The sequence below is a fragment of the Mirounga leonina genome, unplaced genomic scaffold, assembly GCF_011800145.1.
Source record: "Mirounga leonina isolate KUSES-001 unplaced genomic scaffold, KU_Mleo_1.0 Mir_150, whole genome shotgun sequence".
Taxonomy (NCBI): Eukaryota; Metazoa; Chordata; class Mammalia; order Carnivora; family Phocidae; genus Mirounga; species Mirounga leonina.
The window spans coordinates 5,707,726-5,730,449 of NW_023270374.1; the positions used below are offsets into that span (position 1 = coordinate 5,707,726).

The following is a 22,724-nucleotide window of genomic DNA, read 5'->3' on the forward strand; positions in this document are numbered from 1 at the left end:
AGAAAGGATCAAGGGGCACCTGGGTGGCTCAATCAGTTGAGCATCTGACTCTTATTTTGGCTCAGGTCATGATCTCAGGGTTCTGAGATCCAGCCCTGCGCTGGGCTCTGTGCTCAGCACAGAGTCTGCTTGGGATTCTCTGCCTCTGCCTCCCTCCCTGTGCTCGCATGCATGCTTGTGCGTGCGCACGCGCTCTGTCTCTCTCAAATAAAATCTTGAAAAAAAGGGGAAGGATCAAGATGCATCACTGACTTCTTTGAGAAGGAAATTAAATCTTAGTGCTTACAAGTTGGACAGTTCCTACTAAGAATGCAACAGAAGTATTCTGCCTTTATAACCTGAGATGTGTCAGAAGATGCATGGCCTTTTGAAGAAAGATCAGGTGAGGGGCTCCTGGGTGGCTCAGTCGTTGGGCGTCTGCCTTCGGCTCAGGTCATGATCCCAGGGTCCTGGGATCGAGCCCCGCATCGGGCTCCCTGCTTGGTGGAGAGCCTGCTTCTCCCTCTACCACTCCCCCTGCTTGTGTTCCCTCTCTCGCTCACTCTCTCTCTCCGTCAAATAAATAAATAAAATCTTAAAAAAAAAAAAAATCAGGTGATAATGTTTAAATTACTCTTTTTTAACATTGGAAGCTTTATCTGTAGCTGCCAGTTACCAGATCTTTTCTCAGACTGGAAAGATCTGACGTTAGATCACATTAGATCTTAAATCAGCTCTTGAGTAGACTCATCTTGTGCAAAACCAGGGGGTATTACATGCACCTTCCTCTTAACAGCTGTTCTAAAGTCTCTTAATAAGATCAAATGCTGTTTAAATGCAGGTGTCCTTCTGTAAGCCACTCTTGCCCTGGCTTTGGGCAGCGAGGCAGCTTTCATTCTGTGGTTACCACTTTACTTAAAGGAGGTTTCATCCATCTGACATCCGTATTCCCTAGGCGCTCCTGAGAAACTTAAGTAAAATCCAGAATACTTGTGCAGACAGTTCAGCAGCCCTCTCTTGCTGAACAGGCACCAGTGGGCATAGGCCCTCTTGACCCCTAGGTGAAGTAGAGGATTTCCATTGGCCTTCTGTCAAACACCAGTGTGGACAATGTGATACCACAGAGGGTTCTTCCTCAGCAGAGAAGAGTTGCTGGGGTAGGTCAGCGATATCTGTACAGAGGTTGAACCCACATATCACAGTGGTTTGGTCATTTTATTTTCCAGGGAACTTCCATAGGCAAATGTCCAAAGAACAAGTTATTTAAAGGTTACATAGAATTGGAGCTGCAGCTTCGAGAATTTGACAGATGCCGGAAGCTTTATGAAAAGTTCTTGGAATTTGGACCTGAAAATTGTACCTCCTGGATTAAATTTGCAGAATTAGAAACAATCCTTGGTGATATTGAGAGAGCCCGGGCAATCTATGAGTTAGCCATCAGTCAGCCACGCTTAGACATGCCAGAGGTGAGAATCTCGAGATGAATATGATTTTGTTTTAGATATTGCCCTAGTACTGCTTTAGATGACCGTCTACATGTTGTGCACTTTAGAGTATAAAGATAAACTCACTTGCAGTCTTGTCTACTCCAGATTAGTACTTTACTGTTGAGGGGATAGAAGAAGGATGGGAGTGGGAGAAGCAGCCCTCTAGTAGGATACCAGAGTCCAGCAAAGCCCCATGATGACACCAGAATGAGTTGGGATATAATGGGGCAGGTGACTGGCTCTCTTCCTCCCTTCTTCAAATAGAAGGCTAACTAAAGGGGATGGGACAGGGACGGCCAGGCAAGGAAATACGCAGCAGGCAGCTCTGGAGAATAAGGCAGATGAAGGCACATCCAAGGATTCTCCTGGCACAGTTTTTCCCAGATTGGGTCAGCAAAAGAAGCTCTATCTAAACCAGGATATTCCTGAAATTAAACTACTGCCACCATCCTCGCCTGTCCCTTCCCTATTTAAACTTAAGCCACAAGGTGGCGCCAAGCCACAACTAGGACCTGTTTGAGAGCCACTGAACTCACCCACCTTTTTGTGAGTCTTGCCCTAATGTGACTCTGCATTTTATGCCTTGGGTCCCACCGGCTGAATTAGGGCAGGTCTTTATGTATTATGGTTCTGTCAGTTGGCCTCAGCTCCCAGGCGTCCGGGCCACATGTTACTCCATCCTTGTCCCCTGACAGGCAGTACCTAGTAGGTGCACTGCTGTTTACTGAATAGTTGTTGAGGTGAACTCAAAGCTATCAAGGAATTTACAGTGGAGGTAAGAAGAGTAAATCCTGGCTAATCAAGCCATGTTTTCTCCCGGCAATGTCAGTTGTATGTGACAGGATCATGGCAGTGTCTGGGAGACTTGGCAAGTCTCTGAGCTTTTCTTGATAAGTCCAGCATTTGAAAAACTCTGAAAGAGAATCCAAAAATGAATCCAAAGCCTTTTATCTAATAATACAGAATGGTAGCCAAGTTTTGGCCAGCTTGTAAATGCCACTGTTTTTATTGTGTCCAGATGCTACCTGTTCTTTAATTGTTCATAGAAGTCCTAGGTTCCTGGATGTCCTAGGTTGGAATGGTCGTTAAGCTGATAGGGACATGTTGCTCTTTAAATGTCAAGGCTGACTTATTAAGTTCTTCCTTAGGTGCTTTGGAAGTCATATATTGATTTTGAAATTGAGCAGGAAGAAACTGAGAGAACACGAAATCTTTACCGAAGATTGCTTCAGCGGACACAACATGTCAAGGTATCTTTGATTTTGCCTAAATCAGCAGTTCTGAAGGAAATATCGTATTTCTGTATTTTAAGTGTATCAGGTTTTTTGTTGTTGTTTTTTTTTTTTTTTTAGTGCTTTTCTTGCTTTTAGAAAGAGCCCATGAGTCTCAGAGGACTTTGGAATATAAAGCTTATACCAGGTCAATATTTATACTGCATGGGACTAACTTGAATATCACAGGATTGAATAAAAAGTTAAACTCTTTTCAGGATTTTAAGACCATGTCAAACACCTAATTGGATATAGAAGCAGACTGCTTCAACATTATTGAAGCATATAATCAATATGTTCTTTGAATACTACAGATGAATACATTAGTATGTTCAGATGTCATTAACTAGAAATTAGCATTATTACATGATCGTTTTCTGGATGACATGGTTAATTTGCTTCTATAATAATTTTTCGTAAGGTATGGATCAGCTTTGCACAGTTTGAGCTGTCTTCAGGGAAAGAAGGAAGTTTGGCTAAATGCAGACAAATTTATGAAGAGGCTAACAAAACCATGAGGAACTGTGAAGAAAAGGAAGAGAGACTTATGTTGCTGGAATCCTGGCGAAGCTTTGAAGATGAATTTGGAACAGTATCAGATAAGGAGAGAGTAGACAAACTCATGCCAGAGAAAGTCAAGAAGAGAAGAAAGGTCCAGGCTGATGACGGGGTAAGAACTGAGCCTGTGGAGCTGGTCATCTCATGTCAGATGAGCAGAAATGCATCTGACTTTGAAATTTGTACTTCTAAGTGCCGTATGTACAATCTGAGCATGGGAGCAGACAGCCTGGAGTAGGAGACCATTGCAGCCTGGCTACCATGGAAACACAGCTATAGGAAGGTTCTTATGCACAAAACAACATGACCCAGGGGCTGGCTTACATTGGAGGAAGATCTGTTGGGAAGTTGTTATAAGCAGAGCAAGTGATGGTGGAAGCTGGAACTAGAGCAGTGTGTAGGAAGCCACATCAGTGACCAGTCCGAGGTGGGGCTGTAAGGGCAGGGAGTCAGAATAGTAGTGCACAGATTGACGGCTTTCGAACTGAGTATGATGTAAGTCTTTAAAATTAATTTATTTAAATTTATCAGAGAGAGAGAATGAGCACAAGAAGAGGGAGTGGCAGGCAGAGGGTGAAGCAGGCTCCCCACTGAGCAAGGAGCCTGACTCGGGACTCCATCCTGGGACCCTAGGATCATGACCTGAGCTGAGGGCAGCCGCTTAACCAGCCAACCCACCCAACCCGTCCCAGTCTTTAAAAATTTAAAATCTTAGAAAACTACAAGATGGAAAAAAAAAAAAAGAGTATCTTGGTTGAGTATAGAGGAGCTGTGCTTTAATTTTTAGGATCTTTTTCCACTGGTTTTTAGCTCTCCGTGAGCTGGTCGACTTGCAGCAACACCAACCCCAACAGCTACTTCTTTTTTTTAGTTCAATTAATCAACATAACATTTACATAAGTATTGTTAATTTCAGAGGCAGAGTTCAGTGATTTATCAGTCTTATATAACACGCAGTGCTCATTACACCCTGTGCCCTTGTTAATGTGCATCACCTGGTTACCCCACAGCTACTTGTTCACCCAATCTTGCAGGCCCAGCCCTTGTTCTTTCTGTAATGGGCTTTGGTGGTGTTTTGTAAATGAACATAAGTTGAATTTGAACACTCCAGGGTTTTGCAGTGAAAATTCTCCACTTTAAAGTAACTGCAGTGTATTTCAGCCACATGTTGGCTTATCTTTTGTTTTACTTTTTTTCCATAGTCTGATGCAGGGTGGGAAGAGTACTATGATTACATCTTTCCAGAAGATGCTGCCAACCAACCCAACCTCAAGCTTCTGGCCATGGCCAAACTTTGGAAGAAACAGCAACAGGAAAAGGAGGCTGCAGAGCAAGACCCAGATAAGGACATTGATGAAAGTGAATCCTGATGCTCTTGTTCATATTGATAAGTGTTTTATTATTTTTATAAATTAACCATTCGGAACTCTTGTGACTCCGTAAGTTTTTGTATATTTCACTAGTAAGGAATTGGAGTCTTTGATAGCTATTTTTTGAATTATTTTTAAAATGTTCTTGGGTTAGTGAGGGGTGGGGGGTTGCAAGAAAATTTTTTGAACCATTAGTTTCCTTTATCGGAGTCCAAACATTTTTTTGTCCATATCATGCATTAGGAAATCTAATTGAGGTAATGCTTTCAACTATTTTAGATGGACCTGCACTTTTCAAAGTGTTTTTCTAGAAGTGTTCAAGTTACATTCTACAGTAACTTTTAAAGTTTTTTTTATGCTTGTCTTCTTCATAAAGATATTTAGTGCACTCACCTGAAATCTCTAACTTCTTCACATCTTCAGTCACACAGACTCGAGTTCCATTCCCAGCTGCCACTTAGTAATCTATAACTTAATCTTTTAGTTTCTTCTCTCATAAAATGGCCGTCTGCCAACTCATTTTGAAGATTAGAAAAAGAATATACCTGGCACATCGTGACTGCTCAATAAAATGTTCATTCCCAGCCACTTTCCTAAACATGTTCATCCTTGTAGAATTGAATGTGCTTGGATTAATTTAACTTCTAAATACCTGTACTTTCTTAACAGTGGCCATTGGTACTACATGCTTTTGAAAACACCAGTTGGGAAATAATTGATAGTATTTCCGACCAAGGTCTTTTTGTTACCAAGATGTTTTAGTCAAATTTCATGCTGTAATCAGTTTCCCCCACTGATTGAGCTCTGTAATGGCTTAAAGAATAGTAACACATGTGCTGTGAAAAACAGTGCCCCCTGCTCCAGTAAATTTAGGAAACCCCAGGTTAAGGTTGAGCCTTGTTAATCAACTCTCTTTACAGTTCCAGAGCCTTGGATACGTTACTGTACATGATGAACCCCAATAGCAATGCTGGCGTGTTTCCCAACCTTACTGGACGAGGGAATCATTTCTACCTGTAGTACCAATAAACATCCCCTAGTGTGTTACAGCAGAAGGTAGCTACTGTAATCCAGGATACATTTAACTTAGGCTTGGTTTAGAACACGTGAAAAACACCAAAGGTAACCAACTGTAATGCCAAAAAAGAAAACTTAAAGTAGCACAGAGATATTAACACATTTGTTGAAGCACTGCTCATATCCTCAAGCAAAAAATATTTGCCTTAATTAACTGATCTGATTATTTTCTTTAATCTGGCCTGATTTCTCAGGCCTATTTTTTTGTTTTGTTCACTGCCCAAGTTATTTGACTCGAACTGTCATCTTCAAGAGTATTTTTTCACCTGGGAGGGCAACTAGCAACTTTATTATTTGCAGATTTAATTGGGTAAGGCTTACTAAATGTACAAAAATGTTAAAGAATAAAAAAAGCTAGTCAGTATGGTACTGAGTTGTATCTTGAAAGTAAGCTAGTGTTTGAGGGCAGAGGCGGCTAAGACGGCCAGGATCAAAGACACACCTGTGTTCAGCCTCAGTGCTTCCAGCTCTGGACCAGTGTCACCCAGCTGCTGGGTGTCACGTGGGTCCTGACTATGGAGTACTGAGGTCTGGTTAGCCAGGAGGAACATTTCTGATTTTAATACCCTTTAGCTAAGTACAGAGTCAAGGAGTGAGATGAAAGCAGGTCAAAATGCTAATTAAGTGACTTATCAGAGTCTTCTATAATTCTGTCCGGTTTATGCTGCATAAGAACAAAAATTAATAGTCAGGTTCCCAATGTAAACTCCTACCACCACTTTCTGGCTGGTGCCAGCATGAAATGCGTGAAGGAAAAAGTTTACCTTCTCATGGGAGAACATGAAAGATGTCTCTCACCTTCAACTCCACCAGGGTAAGTCCTTTAAGAGGCAAAAGCTTTTTAGTAATCGTTTCTGTGGGGTTTTCTTTAGCCACTTCTTTTACTCACTGGATATTTTCAGGTATTACAAGTAAAGAAAACTAAACGTGAAACTACATGGGTCGCCCACAACCTAGTTTTATGGCCTTTCTTTTGGAATTAGGTTTTTTCCCCTTTAAAGAAACCTCAGTGTCTTTTTATATTTTCAAAGGCAGGATTTAAGCAAAGTAGTGTGAGATTAGACAAGGAAAAGATCTGGGACTTAACAGTATGTAAACAAGTATCTGGGAAGAATTTACTATGCAATAAGAAGGATGCCTAAATATTGCTGGGCAGGGGCTGTTTCAAGCATGTATTTTAAAAATGCTTTCTACGTAAGCCAAACAAGAGAAACATCATATCCTAAATGGTGGCTCTTCTCAATCCTGATGTAATTTTATAAATGACCAACAAGCTTCCAGAACACATTCATAGTCTACAGTGCATTTTATTATACATCTTAGATTTATACATTTCATATATGCTTTTAAAGCTTCAATTAACAGTTCGATACAAAATAAAAAATATGTATGTAGCAGTGGTTCTCAGGCACAGAATTTAGGAGGAGACTGGAGCAAGTTTTTTCCCTAGCATATAGTAAATATTATGAAACAAAATAGTGGAATGTTTCCATCTGACCCAGCTGCCTTTTTGACTGAATTTTATTACAGTGAACAGCTTTAGTAGGTAGGATATTGCTAACTGGAAACAATGAGACTCAAGTCTATAACCTGTATTTTCTTGAAGTCTGTGAGACCTAAATGATTACTTTTCTCCTAATAGAGCTCCAAGATCATCCAATGAAAATAATATTGTCCATAAAATATCTGGAGCATCAGCCTAAGAACCACTGCCCATGGTTATTCAATGTCTTCAGGCCTCACAGGATGAGGTAATGGTATGATGGATTTCTTCTCAGTGTCTCTGGAAAGTGCTTTCCTCATATCTGTTAGGAAGCAAAATTTAATGTAAGTACCCAAATACCAAAATACCTTATGTCAAAGTGTGTATGTAAAGTTCTCATAAGAGGTTTGTCTCCTACCCCATTTCCTAGGTCCTCAGAGACAAATGTTTTTAAGTGAGACTCCCAGTCACCAGTACTCAGCTCTTCATACCAATGTTCTTTTGACAAAATCTTAGTAAAATTAACATGCCGGTAACATAATAAAACGACTAATAGCAATTAACCATTAGTTAATGTAATTTAACCATTGATAGGTTCATAAAGGCAGGTTAAAGGAGATTTAAATATTATAGCTCAAATTTAAAATATTAAGTCCAACAAATACTATGATTCTTTTCCATTTGTTAAAATGACTAGTGTGTAGAATGAATGTAAGTGTTTTGGCTTCTCTTGGGGGAGACTGCCACAGAAGGGAGCTCACCATAGGCATCCTCGTCGGGCTCTCCGTTGCTGGCCGAGTAGTACTCTATGACCGTCCTGTACACACTGTAGCCCAACTGCTTGTACATGTTGACTGCAACTTGGTTAGATACTCTTACAAAGAGATCGACAAAAAATCCACCCTTTCTTTAAGAAAAAAAAAAGGGAAAATGTCAGTTACATATTTTTAAAAACACTTGTTTTTAGTTGGCTTTGACTACTCTTCAAAGAATGGTAATAATAGGACTTTGCAGCTGATTACCTCATATCCATTTTTATTACTGAGGATTTATGACAATTATTTTGAGGTACAAAGAGATGATTTTCTCTTAGCATACTAACATTTTAAAACCTGTATTTTCTTTAAAAGATAAACTTTTAAAACATTTTTTTAAACCATAATTGTCTTGTGTATTTTATATCACTGTAAATGACATGCTCATTTTATCAACTAGTGATACAATATTTTCACCTATACGTGCAAATTAAAGATTTTGAGCAATAACAGGCACCTGTGTGCCCATGGCCCACGCGTAACGACAGGATACGGGCTGCCTGACACTGGCAGCCCTGAAGCCCTCAGGTCTCTCTGGGCATTGACAGCCATCCCCTTTACCCAGAGGTCTCCAAGTCTTGACTCTTACTCTCATTTGCTCCTTGGTTTTTGCTGTAGATTCACCACCTAGTACAGTTTTTCCTATTTATGAACTTTATATAAATACTATCGTACTTTGTATATCATTTGGTGATTTGCCCCCCTCAGTAATGTGCAAGTCAGCCTGGTGTAGCTGGATCTTGTTCATCTTCCCTTTGTTTAGCATTCCATTGTATGGATGGATATACTGTAAGTTGTCCATGGTTCCACAGATAAACATGTCGGGATTCTACTATTATAAACTATGCTGCTATGAATATTTTTATTGTATGTCTCATGGTACAATATCTAAGGTCTACAACTAGGAGTGTGATCACTGGCTCATAGGGGCATCTTCAGCTTTTTTAGGTAATACCCATTTCCCAGTCTGCTCACACTCCCCCGAGGAGGGTAAGACTCCATTCCCACAGTGACAAAGGCTTGGTGCATCAGACATTTTTATTTTTGAAAATCTCATAAAAGTATCTCCGGGTAATTTTAATTGGCATTTCTTATTACTAATGAGGCTAAATATATTTTTGTAGGCCATTTAGATTTCTCATTTTTTAGTCCTTATTGGTCTTTTACACATTTTTTTTTCCTCTTCCCAACTGTGGTTCTCTATGTATTCTGGATAGTTGACATTATGTAAAGGATTGTTGCAAATCTTTTCCCAGTTTGTGGCTTGACTTATCCTCATGTAACTTTTGATAAACAAAGTTACTTCAGTGAAGATGCATATGAGCCTCTCCTTTACAGTCAGACTTTTTATAGCTTATTTAAGAAGTTCTTTTCTACCCTGAGGTCATGGGTTACTTAAAAGGGCTTTTGAGTTTTGCTTTTCACATCTAGGTTTTTAATAAATCTGGAACTGATCTGTGTATGGTAAGGTAGTAATCTGGGAAGTTTTTTTTCCCACGTGGATATCCAGTTGTGCCACCATCCCTACTGAAGAGAGTGTCCCTTCACTGCTGCTCTGCAGCTGCCTCCTCTGGAGTGTGTCAAAATCCACGTATCCCTGCATCTGTTCCTCGATTCTGTTCCACTGGTCTGGACAAGTACGCCAGCAGTGACACAGAGCTCGCTCATTACTGCTTGATATCTGGAGGGGCAAACCTGCCCATTTTGTTGTTGTTCAAACGATCTTATCTCCTTCCATTCCCCTGTAAGCCAGAATCAATTTAACAAGTCTCACAAAAAAGACTGGCGATGTTGATTGCAATTACATTGGCTCCATGGATCAAACACCAGTTTAGCCCTCCATGCCACTGACCTAGTTCTCTCTCCACTAAGATAGGTCATCTTTTCTGTCTCTTAGGGAAGTGTTGGAAACTTCAGTGAAGTCTCACACAGCTTTTGTTAGATTTTTCTCAAAGGGCTTAAGGTATTTTGATGCCACTGTAATTGGCATCTTTTCCTAAATTTTACTGTTTGTATAGAAATTGAAATTAAATTTTATACTGACTGTCCAACTCTGCTTACTTTTATTCTAAACATTTATTTATAGCTTCTTGTGGTTTTGTTTGTACAATCTTATGTGTACAAAGTAAGAGTTTTGTTTCTTCTCAGTCCTTGTATCTTATTTTTCTTGCTGTACTGTGCTGTCTAGGATTTCCAGTAAATTACTGAAGATGGGCTGACTGTAGGCATCCTTCTTGTCTCATCCCTCTCTTCAAAGGGAAAGCATTCAATGCATCACTGAAATTATTTACTACAGGTTTTTGGTAGATATTCTTTTTTTAGGTTAAGGAAGTTCTATTTCCTTCATTGCTAACAGTTTTTTAATCAATAGGATTTTATCAAAGCATTTTCTGCACTTACTAACAAATGTTCTTTCATCTGTTAATATGGTGGAATACATTTACAGATTTTCTCATGTTAAAACAACCTTCCTTCCCCTGATAGATCATCCTTTTTATGAATTGCTGAATCCATTCTGCTAAGATTTTTCTGGGACTTTTGCATCTATAAAGACTGATATTTTCTTCAAATTTTCATTCCTCTTATTTCTTGTTGGGTTTTCTTACATAAGTATTAGTTATTTCAGCCTTAAAAAAAAGTTGAAAAATGTTCTTTTTTTTAGTTTGTGTAAAAGTAAACTTACTGTTGTTACTTCTTAAAATAGTTGGTAAAATTTGCCAGAGAATCCATAGCTTTCTGGAAAGATTTTTAGCTACTGGTTGTAATCTGTTGATGAAGGGGGTCTGCCTGCAACCTATTTTTGTACTGTTCTCCGGCTAAGAACAGTTACTAAAATTTTGAAGGGGTGTTTTAATATACACATACACACATACATACATACGCACACACACAATAGAGATATTAACGGGCCTGTAAAGCCTAAATATTTATCTGGCCCAGGAAAAGTACTCACCCCTATTCTATGCCCTTAATCAATCTGTCTAATTGTTCTATCAATTAGAAAGAAGCATGTTCAAATCTCCCATTATGATAATGTCTGCTTATTTCTCCTTGTATTTTTATCAATTTTTGCATTTTTACTTTGAATTTATATCACTGTGTACATAAAATTTGTAATTATTACATCTTCCTGATGCATTAAATATTTTCACCTATAAGCAATGACCCTTTTTTACTCTGATAATTATTGAACTATTATGTGACTCTTGTTAAGTATACCAACTGTCTTTTGGTTAGAATCTGCACGATAATTTTAAAAATTTCTTTCAATCTTTGTCTTTAATCTTTACATATATGTCCTGTAAATAGAATACAGTTCTGACAGTCTTTGTCTTTATTTTACTGTTGTAAGAACACTTCAGTATGAGGTTTTTCCCTCTTAATAAATTTTAAATGCACATTGTTAACTACAGGTAAATGTACAGCAGACTATAGGGCTTATTCATTCTGTTTAACTGAAACTTATGCCTGTAACTTCCCATTCCCCTCTCCCCTGGTCCCTGGCTACCACCATTCCACTCTTTGATTCTCCAAATTTACCTGTTTTAGATATCTCATAAGAGTGGAATCACACATTATTTGTCTTTCTGTGGCTGGCTTCACTTAACAATGTCATCAGGTCTTTGTCTTTTAACTGGAGTAATTAGTCCATTAACATTTAGTGTTGTATTTACGGATTATATTTGGATTCATAGTAACATCTCATTTCAGGCTTTTTATTTGTTTTACCACTTTAATTTCCTTTTTCTTTCTGGTTTTTAATGTATACAGTTAAAAATACACATATGTATGTATGTAGATAGGTACATATACACACACACAAAAATCTTATAGCAACTATTCCAAAGTAATGAAGATTTAGAAACTGGTAAAGAAGGGAATTTAGTGGTTTTCTACTCTGAGAGAGAATTTATCCCAAAAGTACATAAAATCATATGTGTACAGTAATAACTAATTAGAACCCATTTCTTAACTCCCTGTCCACTATATAATAATGCCAAATACTTTTTTTCAGTAAGATAATGCCATTAACAAATATGTAAAAACTAAAAATTTTCAAGTACTAGAACTTACTTCTTTTTCAGCTAATACTATTTTCTCTCTTCTCTGAATAAGCTCAAGTTCCTCTTGCCCTAACTTGGCCCAGAGCATTTTCAGGCCATGGTTACTTCTTTAAAACTTGCCTTTTTAAAATCCATTAAGTGGAAAACCTCAAGAGCCCTTCTCAGCAAATATTCCCTTTCCTATATACTGCTAGGCATTTAAAAGTAGAGAAAAAAATAAATGGTAGCTTGACAACTGATTAAACTTATACACACATCTCTTATCTCTTTTAGAATGGGAGCTGGCAGGAGTCTTTTAATTAAATTACTTTTATCTCACATAATGAGGGTGTGAGATTGACATACACAATAGGTCTTTTTTTAAAAAGCCCTAATGCTGGCAGTTCCCAAACTGTGCTCCAGAGTGCTCCAAGGTGGCCCTGTAGGATATTTCAAATGTTTGGGGAAAACACAGACAAACCTTACATGTCAGATACTGGCAAACTACTAACTTGATATAATCACAAATGCAGCATTACATGGTGTTACATTTCTTTTGATGACAGGTTTTATCAAAGGTTTTATGAAGCCAGGTTTTGGCAGTTCCTGTGACTAAAAAAACCCCCAGTACCACAAGAAAATCAGTATGAAACAAGAATGCAGGTGGTTGTGTTGAATCCGTTTCCAAGGTTGAGAAGTCATGCAATTCCCAAAAGGCACACACATCTCATTAGTGGTAACCACAATTAACAATGAAATAAAAATACTATTTCTTTCAATTTGTTTTTTTTTTCCAAACAGCTACTAGTTTGTTAGGCCATAAATACTTACTAAGCAGTTAGGACATAACTGCTTAAGTCTGAACTGAGGGATTTTTTTTTTTTTGGCCATAGGGGCACTATGAAAAAGATCACTGATATGCCAAGGGCAACGTTAACAAAGAATTTGGGAATATCTGGCACAGTGGCAAGAACACTAAAAAAAAAACCTTAAGGGCTAGTCTTTGATTGCACCTGTTACCAGCACATAAGCCCATGGCAGGTCACTCACTTCACCTGATTTTTCTTCAATGGCTAAATAGGGACAACACTACTACTCTGAATATGTGAATACCCTGCAAACTGTGAAGCACAACATTCAGGCTGAACAGAAAAAAAAAATCTTATACATTTTCACCATAAGAAAAATCAAATAGGGTTTATAAATGATCACTTGAAAAGCAGGATCTCACCTTTCTGAAATCTCCTCTAACAACTCCATAAGTTTAGCAGCCAAACCCAGGCGTCGAAATTCCGGAGCGACAGAGAGAGCAGTGACGTGCCCGTGCCATTCTTCCCTAGCTACTGAGCCTTCCGCTTTACCCATGACTGCCAACAAAAGATTGCACTCAGTAATTAAACACACGGATTTATACATGAATACAGAATGACTGTTGGCACATTTTTATGATAAAGGAAACTAATGACAAAGTTTTAATTTTTAAGTAACACGTAAAGTCATCTAGCTAATGGTTAATAGTGCTCTTAATTTGACTTTCGCTTAGAGAAAGGTTTCTTTTTAAAAAAAGGAATAAACTAAAAATGCAACTAATTTTGAACACAGAACCAGAATATCTATTTCTTTAAATATCTACATTTCATGTAGTTATGTATGTGTACCCAAAACTGAGATAACCCACAACTCAAATTTTCATTAGTAATGCTACTAATTCAATGGAGATGCTACAATTCCTGTGTTATGTACCAAATAAACCATGTAGAAATGTAACATAAGCACAGAATGAAAGATCCATGAAGCCTGAGGTCATGTCTGTCTGTATCTACCCCTGAGGCCTAGAGCACAATGCCTAAAATGTAGAAAGCATCGTCGAGCTGTCAGTGGTTAAAGGAAATAAAATTATAGGCATCATGATTATATTTCCACCTCTGCAATCAATCTAAATCAGTTGAAATCTATATTAAAATCTCAACTGCCTACCCAAAAAAGTTCTAGTGGTATTATACTTACTATAACCCATTAACTCTCCACCAGGTGCCTCCGCAACAATGAAGTACTCTGGCCAGTGGGCAAGGTACTGTAAGTAAAAAGGAATCCCATACTAGAGTCTCGTTAAGGAGTGTGGAAAGTAACGGACAGTACAAAGTTCTTCATAAAAGAAATATTGTGAAGAAAGTTCCTTTGAAAAGTACATTGTTACTTTATCCCCAGGTCTATATATGTGTGATTTCTATATTCATGTCAGTACATTAAATATTTAGGTCAGCACTAATAATTTATAACAAAATTGCCTGAATACAGAACTTCAAAAATATAAGTGGCAACAACACCATCTAACAGCAGAGAGCCAGAAGTCTGAAGTTCTATCATCTGTGTCCATACTGATTGCACTGTATCTAAATCTCGGCACAGCACTTATCACTGGATATTGTTTACTATCTCCCTTTTGAATATGAATGTCATGTTCACTCTATCCCTGGTGCTTGGCACAAAGTAGATGCTCAGTACATTTGTTTTTCCATAATTGCACTAGAAAATTAATGACTAGTTCCTACTTTAGCTTCAGCTGTGTGGCTGTGAAAGTAACTTTAAAAGTTAAGCACTCACTCCCAGAGTCAACAATTACCTAGTGTTTCCGCTGCACTGATTCAAATTCTCTCTCTCTGGTACTACAAATAAAAGCTGACTTAAGAGTGAAAGCCTGAATAATTTGCTCAATACGAAACTCTTCAATCCTGGCATCCTTACTGACATGTGCTTATTCTTCTATTTCTTCTTAGTGTAAGCTTGCTGATGCAATTCTATGAGGGGCCACCACCAATCACAATTTTTTTTAAGGTTCTGTAAAATCTGCTCAGTTGTAAACTCTTCAGACTCTCCTCTGAACTACAACCACTGTTTTGAGCACTCTTCAAACATAACCAGTAACAGGGCAGGCCGGCCAGTCTTCTTGCCATTCAGCCACCGACACACACCATTACCACCTCTCCTCCAGCTCCAGGAGGAGGCCAGATGTTGGCTCAGCAACTACCAAGCCCTGGCAGGTTACTTTCAAACATGGCCTCACCTGGATTATGGGACTTTTACTGTAAATTTGAAGTGTCAGTAGACACACACGCTGTAACTTGATTTCGCATCCTAATACTTTACCTTATTATACAGTGAAAATTTTTGTGTCATTCAGAAGTCTTTTTTTTTTTTAAACATGGAGGTCTCTTTAAAAAGTCATAATTTTTGAAATATAAAATGAAACCTTTTGGTGATTTTTTTGCTTTTTCACTCAGCTTTATTTCTGATATGTACCCCTGTCATTCATTACCTATACCTATAATTAATCTTTAATAATGTACAGTACACTCCATTGGGTAAACAATTTAAATTTCCTATCTCTTGACGAGGGACATGTGGGTTATTTTCAGTTTCTCAAAAATCTTTTTAAATTCCTCATGAATACAGTATAATTTAACCATTTCCTTGTTGTGTGTGAATGCTATTCTAAATTTTTAATACTAGAATTCTGCAATAAAATTTTTTGTAATGACATACTCGGGTTAACAAACATTTCCTATAATGGGACAGACAGTAAATATTCGTGGCTGGGTGGACCAGCTCTGATGTAACTACTCTGTGAAAGCCACGGACAAAGCTACAGACAATATGTAAATTATTCAGCGTAGCTGTGTCCAATAAAACTGTATTTACAAAAATAAAAACAGGCAGTGGACCAAATTTGACCCATGCACCTCAGTTTGACAATTCCTCCCCTGACTGACTCTCTTATTTTTAGCTTCTGGGAAATGGAATTAGTACTACGTATTACACTGCCAACGTGCCTTCCAGAAAGACTGCAGCAATTTATACTGTCACTAGCAATTTATGAGAATGCTCCTCTTACCCTCATCAGCATGAGTTTTATCATTTTTTTAATCCTTGATAATTTGATAGGTAAAGCATGGCATCTCATTTTGGTTTTAATCCACATATCTTTTGACTGGTGAGACTGAACTCTTAATAACGTCATTGGCTTCTTATATGCCCTCTTTTGTTAAATTATCAGTTACTATTACCCTCCTACCCTGCAATGGACATGGAGTAAAAGCTAGAAAGCGACTGAGAATGTGGGTGCAACATAACCCAGAGCACCCCAACTTTACACATTTTGCCCATTTTTCAATGGGGAACATGATAGATACAGCTAATTATTACCCCAAATCCTTTCTTGGTAACAAGCCCAATTTAAAGCTGGGCTCCTCCCCCGACTGTTATAGCTGGATGAGTGTGGCAGGGGCTGCTGGTCAATGGGATACAGAAGGCCTGTGTGGTACTTCCTAAAGGTACCCCTGAAAGGGAAGGTCACTCTCACCTTCCCCTCTGTTGATCCTCCTGCCAGGAACATGGATGTGATGCTGTTTGCTCGGGCAGCTATCTGGGACAGGAAAGCCAAGGCCACCCTGGGAGTGAGATAGTGGTTAAAGTGCACAGCCTGGTCGCCAATGACTTCATGAAACCACCACAGACTGCTCGTCACCTTCAGGCTTCACTCAGAGAGAGTAATAACCCATCTTGAAGTCACTGCTTTCGGTTGTATGGAGCCATACTTACTGCCCAGGGGCAAGGTAGGCAGGGGAGCTGCACTGCTGTAGATTTATGAGGTCATTCTGTTAGCAGCTTGTCAGGCAGATTTAAGACAACTCTTACCCCCAGTTCATTTGGTTTTTTAAATTACTTTCAATGTTGCTTATGTTTCCTGGCCTATAAGTTTTAAAGTTTTTTGGTACTCAAGTCTATTTTTTCTTTTGTTTCTCCGTGTTCCTTACTCTTAGCCTTCATTTAACTTTTTTTTTTTTTTTTTAAAGGATACAGTTTCTGTAAGTGGATCCAAGTTACTAAAAGAAAGAAAAGAAATGTCAATAGTAAGCAGTGTTGACAAAACCAGTTTAAATAAGCCACTGAAACTAAAAACATGCACCAGGAAAACAAAACATGGCAAATCCACAACTTTAAAACCAACTTTAGGGCTAAGGAGGATAGCGTAAGCTACCAAATGGCCAAACTGAGCCATCACAGCCTCTATAAAGATACCTATAAATATTTAACTGTTTCTTCCTTACAAGTTACTTTATAGTTAATATGTCTGCATCAAAACCTTCCATTTTCTAATTGGCAGTAAGTCATTAATGGAACGGGGGCCCAACAAGGCATGTAAATCACAGACAGAAAGTAAGACTAGCTCCCGCAGCATCTGACAGCGGTCCCTCCCTCCTGTGTCTGGGCCTTCACCTGCTCAGTCTGGGCCCTCTCACCACTTGGTGTTTGCTCCCCGCTCTTCTACATTCTCACTTCCTCTCCCCCACCACCCCATCCCTTAACTTTTAGAGGAAGACTCCCACATCTGGCTTTGGTGCTGCCCAGCACCTGTCTCACCAGCATATCTGATCACAATACTCCTGAATCAGCAGTTCTTAAAATGCACCTTTACGGCTGGCTGCAAAGAGCTCTGCCCCTCACTTTCCTATTCAACTAACGGAACCGCTGTTTTGCCAGGCTCAAAACCAGCCACCCACAACTCTTCCTCTTGTATATCCAGTCAGATTCTTCCTTGGGACCCTTACACCAAGGCACTTCTCTAGGCCAGTAGTTCTCAAATTTTTTGGTTTCAGAACCCATTTACACTCAAAAATTACTGAGGACCCCAAAGAACTTGTTTATGTAGGTTATATCTACTGATATTTAAACTTTCTAAAATATTCATTTTAAAATAATAAATTACATGTTAATATGAATAACCTTTCTTTTTAAACCAGAAGTCATTCTACTTTTTTTTTTTTTTTTTAAGATTTTATTTATTTGACACAGCGAAAAAGGAAACACAAGCAGGGCGAGAGGGAGAAGCAGGCTTCCTGCTGAGCAGACAGCCCGATGCGGGGCTCAATCCCAGGACCCTGGGATCATGACCTGAGCCTAAGGCAGACGCTCAACGACTGAGCCACCCACGCGCCCCGTCACTCTACTTTCAAAAACACAATTTATCGACAAGAAAGGCATTGTTTTAACAATTTTACAGATCTTTGTAACGTCTGTCTGAAGAGAAGACAGCTGGATTCTCACATCTGTGTCTGTTATGCTTAGTACTGCAAGTCACACAACTGAAAACTCCACTGTACACTTGTGAGAGAATGAAAAAGGCATAAAAAACCATTTTGGTGATACCCTGAAAATCACTCTGACCCTGCAAAAAGAAGCTTGAAGAGCCTTGGACAATCCCTGCTCCACCGTGTGGGAATACAGTCTCCCACACTTCTCAAGGACTACTTTATACCCTCTCATCTTGCCTCAACTCTCCACAACAGGCCACCCCTTCTCAATCTCAGCTGCTTCCTATTTCACACAGAAAATACAACAACAGTAGGAAGAAACCTTCACCAGGGTCCCACCATGGAACCACACACCTACAAGCATCTGCACCCCCCTCTACTTGCTCTCCTGTAACCATGCCTGGAATGCTGGTGGGCAGATCCACACCCTCTCACTGCCCAGGCCCCCGCTCCCGCAATGCTCTTCTCTCCTGGGATAAATGTGCAGGCATACTGCACACTTAACCATCAGCAGCTCTTGACAAGGCTCCCCACTGCCTCCACCTGAAATGCTCTCCTCACTCAGCTTCCAAGACTCACCATCAGCTTTTCCTCCCACCTCAGTGGGCCACTAAGGTCTCCTTCAACACCTGGAGCCTCTTTTTCCCTATCCACATTCACTCCACCACTGATGTCACCTAGTGTCCTGGTTTTAATACCATCTACATAGTGGGGGCCCCCCAAATTACTATCTTTAGTCCAGTTACCTACCTGACTTCTGCACCTGGGTATCTCAATGCACTTAGCAGAGAAGCCCAACTCCTAGGAGGGTCTCTCCAAGACCTAGCCCTGTTTTCACCCTCTCACTCTGCTCTATCCACACTGGCTGCCTCCTCCAGTCAGAAACAGGTACCTGTACCCTCGCTGCCTGGAAGTTCTCCGGCTCCCAGTATCCACAGGACTCAACTCCTCACCTCCCCTTCAGTTAAACCAAGGTTTTGCAGGTGCCTGGATGGCTCAGTCGGTTAAGTGTCTGACTCTTGATTTCAGCTCAGGTCCTGATTTCTGGGTTGTGAGATCAAGCCCTGCATCAGGCTCTGAGCTGAGCGTGGAGCCTGTTTAGGATTCTCGCTCTCCCTCTCTCTCCACCCCTCCCCCAGCCCCCTGCACGTGTGCGCGCGTGCGTGCACGCTCTCTTAAAAAAAAAAAAAATATATATATATATATATATATATGGTTTTGCCCTATTCTTAAAAATTCGAGGCACACTATCCCTTCCCAGGCCTGCACCTCCCAAACCCAAACCTTTGTCAAGTCATCATCTCTGGGCTGTTGCCAAGACATCCTAAATGACTTAACTGCCTGATATACCGCCTCTAATTTCCTCACATTCCATATAACCCTGTGGTGAAGAGCTTGGGCTCTGGAGCACTGGTCCTTAAACAGCCGAGAATAGGCATTTGCAAAGTGTTCTTGGTGGTCTGGGACCACTCTTAGAGAACCACTGTTCTAGAGCCAATCTCCTTGGATTAACTTCCTTGCTTCATCCACTCCCACCACAGGATCTATCACCTGGGACAATTCTCTTACACTCTCAGTACCTTAGTTTACTCATACAAAAAATGCGGATAACGAGAGCACCTACTTCAAAGAACTGTGAGAATTAAATGATTATTACAGTGCCAGTGCCCAGCAAGCACAGGGGGAGCTCAACACAAGTCACTTGAGTTACACTGCTCTAATTGAAAGAGGCCCGTGAGAAAATTCTTCCCAACAATGAAGCCTGAAACCTCCGACGACAGAGCAAAAGTCCAGTTTCACCAGCTGTTCTGATGGCGCAGTTAGAGAAACCCACTCCTCCAGTCACACCTGTCTCCCACTTGTCTGGCGAGCTTTCCCACCGTCACACCTGCTTCCTTCTCCAGAACGTCCTCATCACTGTCAACATTTTATCCACCCTTCAAGGCTCATCCCCTCTTTGAACGGTTTCTAGCCAACTCCTCTCAAGTTCTTCCCATCCTCCTAACACTTGAATCCGAACCACCTGATCCTCAGTTTTCACACACTGCCCAGCTGTCTTTAAAGTGGATTTTGGACTGGTGGGTGGATGGATGGATGGACAGATATGTGAGGAAGTCAACAAAAGGTTAACTGTAGAATCTAGCCGATGTGTCTATAGGTGTTCAGGGTAAAATTCTGTCAACTTTTTAAATGTTCAGAAACTTATGTAATAAAATGTTTTGTTTTTTTAAAAAAAAGGTACCTGCAAGTCACAAGTCCTGCCTTAACTCGGATTAAAAGAAAGTACACACAGTGGGCCTCCAGCAGCATGTGTCCCCGCCCCGACTCTTCACACCTGAAAGCGGTTGTCCAGGCTGAACGCGCCGCTTCAGCAACGAAATGAACAAAAACGAACCCGGGCCAAGGAAGAAACGGCGGCGGTCGCTGCCAGCCTCGCAAGTTCACTCGGACACAAATGAGCCATCAGCGGGTGGGCTGCACCACGTCCGTATTCTCAACCAACACCTGGCTGTTGACCTCGCAACGAGCCCCGCGGCCAGCGCTTCCATGCCCACCGCTGCGCAGAAGACGAAGCCGCATCACCCGCCCGGCTACTGGCCGCCGGCGGCAGTCCACCGCTGGACTCGGGCCGCTCCGCCACCTACCACTCGCCCCGGCGCATCGGGACAGCCACCGCGACAGGCCGCCCGCGCGCTGCCCCGGCTCCGACGAGCACTCAAGGACGCGGGACGAAGCTGCAGCGCCTCGGCCAAGGTCAGCAAGGAGGTCCGCACGTCCGCCCCGGCTCCGACCCGGCGGCTCCAGGGAGGAGCCAGTGGCGGGCGGGGGGGGTAGCCCCGCGGGCCCCGGCCCGGGAGAGGGGACGCGGCCACCAACGCCGGCCCAGGGCGCCTCACTCACATGTTGTTGAAGCGGAACAGGTCATCGCAAGTGAAGGCCCGGAGCGTGGTCATTGCGCCGCCGCCGCAGAAGCCGGCTCAGGGGGATCCCGCGCCCGCCCCGCCGGAAGTTGTCCTGCGCGCGGTGGCGGCGGGGGCGGGCTGGAGAACTGCTTCCGGGCCACGAGTTGCTCGGCAACCACGGCAGCGATACGGCTCTCTCTGGCGGCGGCGTCTGGAATTGCAGGATCGTTCTTGTAAAGTCACGGGGGCTTACTCTTCGGAACCTCAAAACTCCTCCGTGGGACTCCCTGGAGGAAGTAGTGTGATCTCCTAGGAAGGAGACAGAAAGCTGCCAGGGGTTAGGACATCACAGCAGAAAAGCGGGGTTCAGGAACACTTGGGTGGCCCGTAATAAATGGACCAGAATGGGAGAATTCATGATCCAGAGCTGCCTGTCCCGGTGATGCCCGCCCCGTGTGTGATCTCAAATCTTCTACTACCACGTTTACAAACATAAAGAGAAAGGTGAAATGAATTGTGACAGTATATGTTATTTTACCTCGTATATAAAAAATATTCTCATTTTACATGTAATCAATTAAAAAATATGGAATGTTTTACTTTTTTTTTGGACTAAGTCTTTGAAATCTGGTGTGTATTTTACATTTGCAGCATATTTCGATCTGGGAGGTGATTTGTCATCAGAAATACTTGTTCTGTATTTAGATTTCATCAAATGCATACATAAAATGTTGAAAAGTAGATTTGCATACTCAAATGGTTCCAATCATACTGAGCTTTCAAATAACTGAAAGGAACATCAGTTTTGCATTTAAACTTAAATTAATTAAAGTTAAATGAAGTTAAAAACTCCATTCTTCAGTAGCATAAGCCACATTTCTAGCACTCAATAGCCCTATAGGTAGTGGCTGCCCCACCATATTGGACAGCACAGGTGCAGAGGCTAAGAAATGTGCTGCCTGCTTTTGGAGGTTCTTTCACCTCACTCCTTTTCTAAGCAATTACTGAGGTCTTGAGGGACACATTGCAGAGGTCAAACCAACCCACTTAACTCTTCAAGAAGAGGTCTGAATTCCAAGGCCCTCACATCTAACTGCCCTGGGACCCTAGTTGCTCCACAGGGATCTCAACGGCCCCCTGACCAGATATGTGGGCCAGGCATGGAAGGAAAGGGCAGATGGCCGAAGAAATAGGTAGGCCTATAAGAAGGATCTCCCAAGGTCCAAGCTCATCTCCAGGTATTGTTTCCAAAAACCTCAATAATGTAAGTGAGTGTAAACACACAGGTAATAGTCCCTGGAGCATGCAAACTCATCCTACAAATGCACCCAGAGGGCAGAATATGACCTCATGAGCTCAGCTACTGCCTGCCAGGTGTTTAAACAGGGAGACATTTTAGAAGCATTTTCCTATCAGCAAATCTAAGTTGCCACTTTGAGTAAATTAAAGGATAATTTGTGATTTTCATACAAATATAAAATGAGCACATGACAAAGATCGTAATTCATTAATTAATGAAAGAACCAGTAAGTTGTTACAACCACTTCAAGGGAGAATTTGAAGTGCACAAGGCAGGGCATCTGGGTGGCTCATTTGGTTAAGCGACTGACTCTTGGTTTTGGCCCAGGTCATGATATCAGGGTCCT

The 22,724-nt window shown here is 41.0% G+C and overlaps 2 protein-coding genes and 1 long non-coding RNA gene across 4 annotated transcripts in view; 2 read left to right on the forward strand and 1 right to left on the reverse strand.

The window, feature by feature from the left end:
- The window catches only part of CRNKL1 (crooked neck pre-mRNA splicing factor 1), a 29,967-nt gene extending 17,659 nt beyond the window's left edge, over nucleotides 1-12,308 (forward strand). Inside the window, exons 11-14 of the mRNA XM_035005756.1 lie at nucleotides 1,206-1,445; nucleotides 2,615-2,716; nucleotides 3,159-3,407; nucleotides 4,498-12,308. Of these exons, the coding sequence (XP_034861647.1) occupies nucleotides 1,206-1,445; nucleotides 2,615-2,716; nucleotides 3,159-3,407; nucleotides 4,498-4,665 (759 nt within the window). The 3' untranslated portion in view covers nucleotides 4,666-12,308. The remainder of the gene's footprint in view (nucleotides 1-1,205; nucleotides 1,446-2,614; nucleotides 2,717-3,158; nucleotides 3,408-4,497) is intronic.
- On the reverse strand, nucleotides 7,030-21,187 carry NAA20 (N-alpha-acetyltransferase 20, NatB catalytic subunit). 2 transcript variants are annotated; one of them, XM_035005757.1, is made up of 6 exons: nucleotides 21,077-21,187; nucleotides 16,942-16,966; nucleotides 14,091-14,181; nucleotides 13,315-13,450; nucleotides 7,987-8,132; nucleotides 7,030-7,547 (listed from the first exon to the last, which is right to left on the reverse strand). In XM_035005757.1, exons 1-6 carry the CDS (start codon nucleotides 21,127-21,129, stop codon nucleotides 7,462-7,464), a joined length of 537 nt encoding a protein of 178 aa, XP_034861648.1. In that variant the 5' UTR covers nucleotides 21,130-21,187; the 3' UTR covers nucleotides 7,030-7,461. The 2 variants fall into 2 exon arrangements, with proteins under 2 accessions (XP_034861648.1, XP_034861649.1); XM_035005758.1 differs by lacking the exon at nucleotides 14,091-14,181 and adding an exon at nucleotides 16,444-16,531 and having other exon boundaries at nucleotides 21,077-21,164.
- Nucleotides 16,531-19,187, forward strand: LOC118011191. The gene is made up of 2 exons (XR_004679422.1): nucleotides 16,531-16,696; nucleotides 17,917-19,187. It is a non-coding gene; the product is annotated as an uncharacterized LOC118011191 (long non-coding RNA).
- Nucleotides 21,188-22,724: the final 1,537 nt, after the last annotated feature.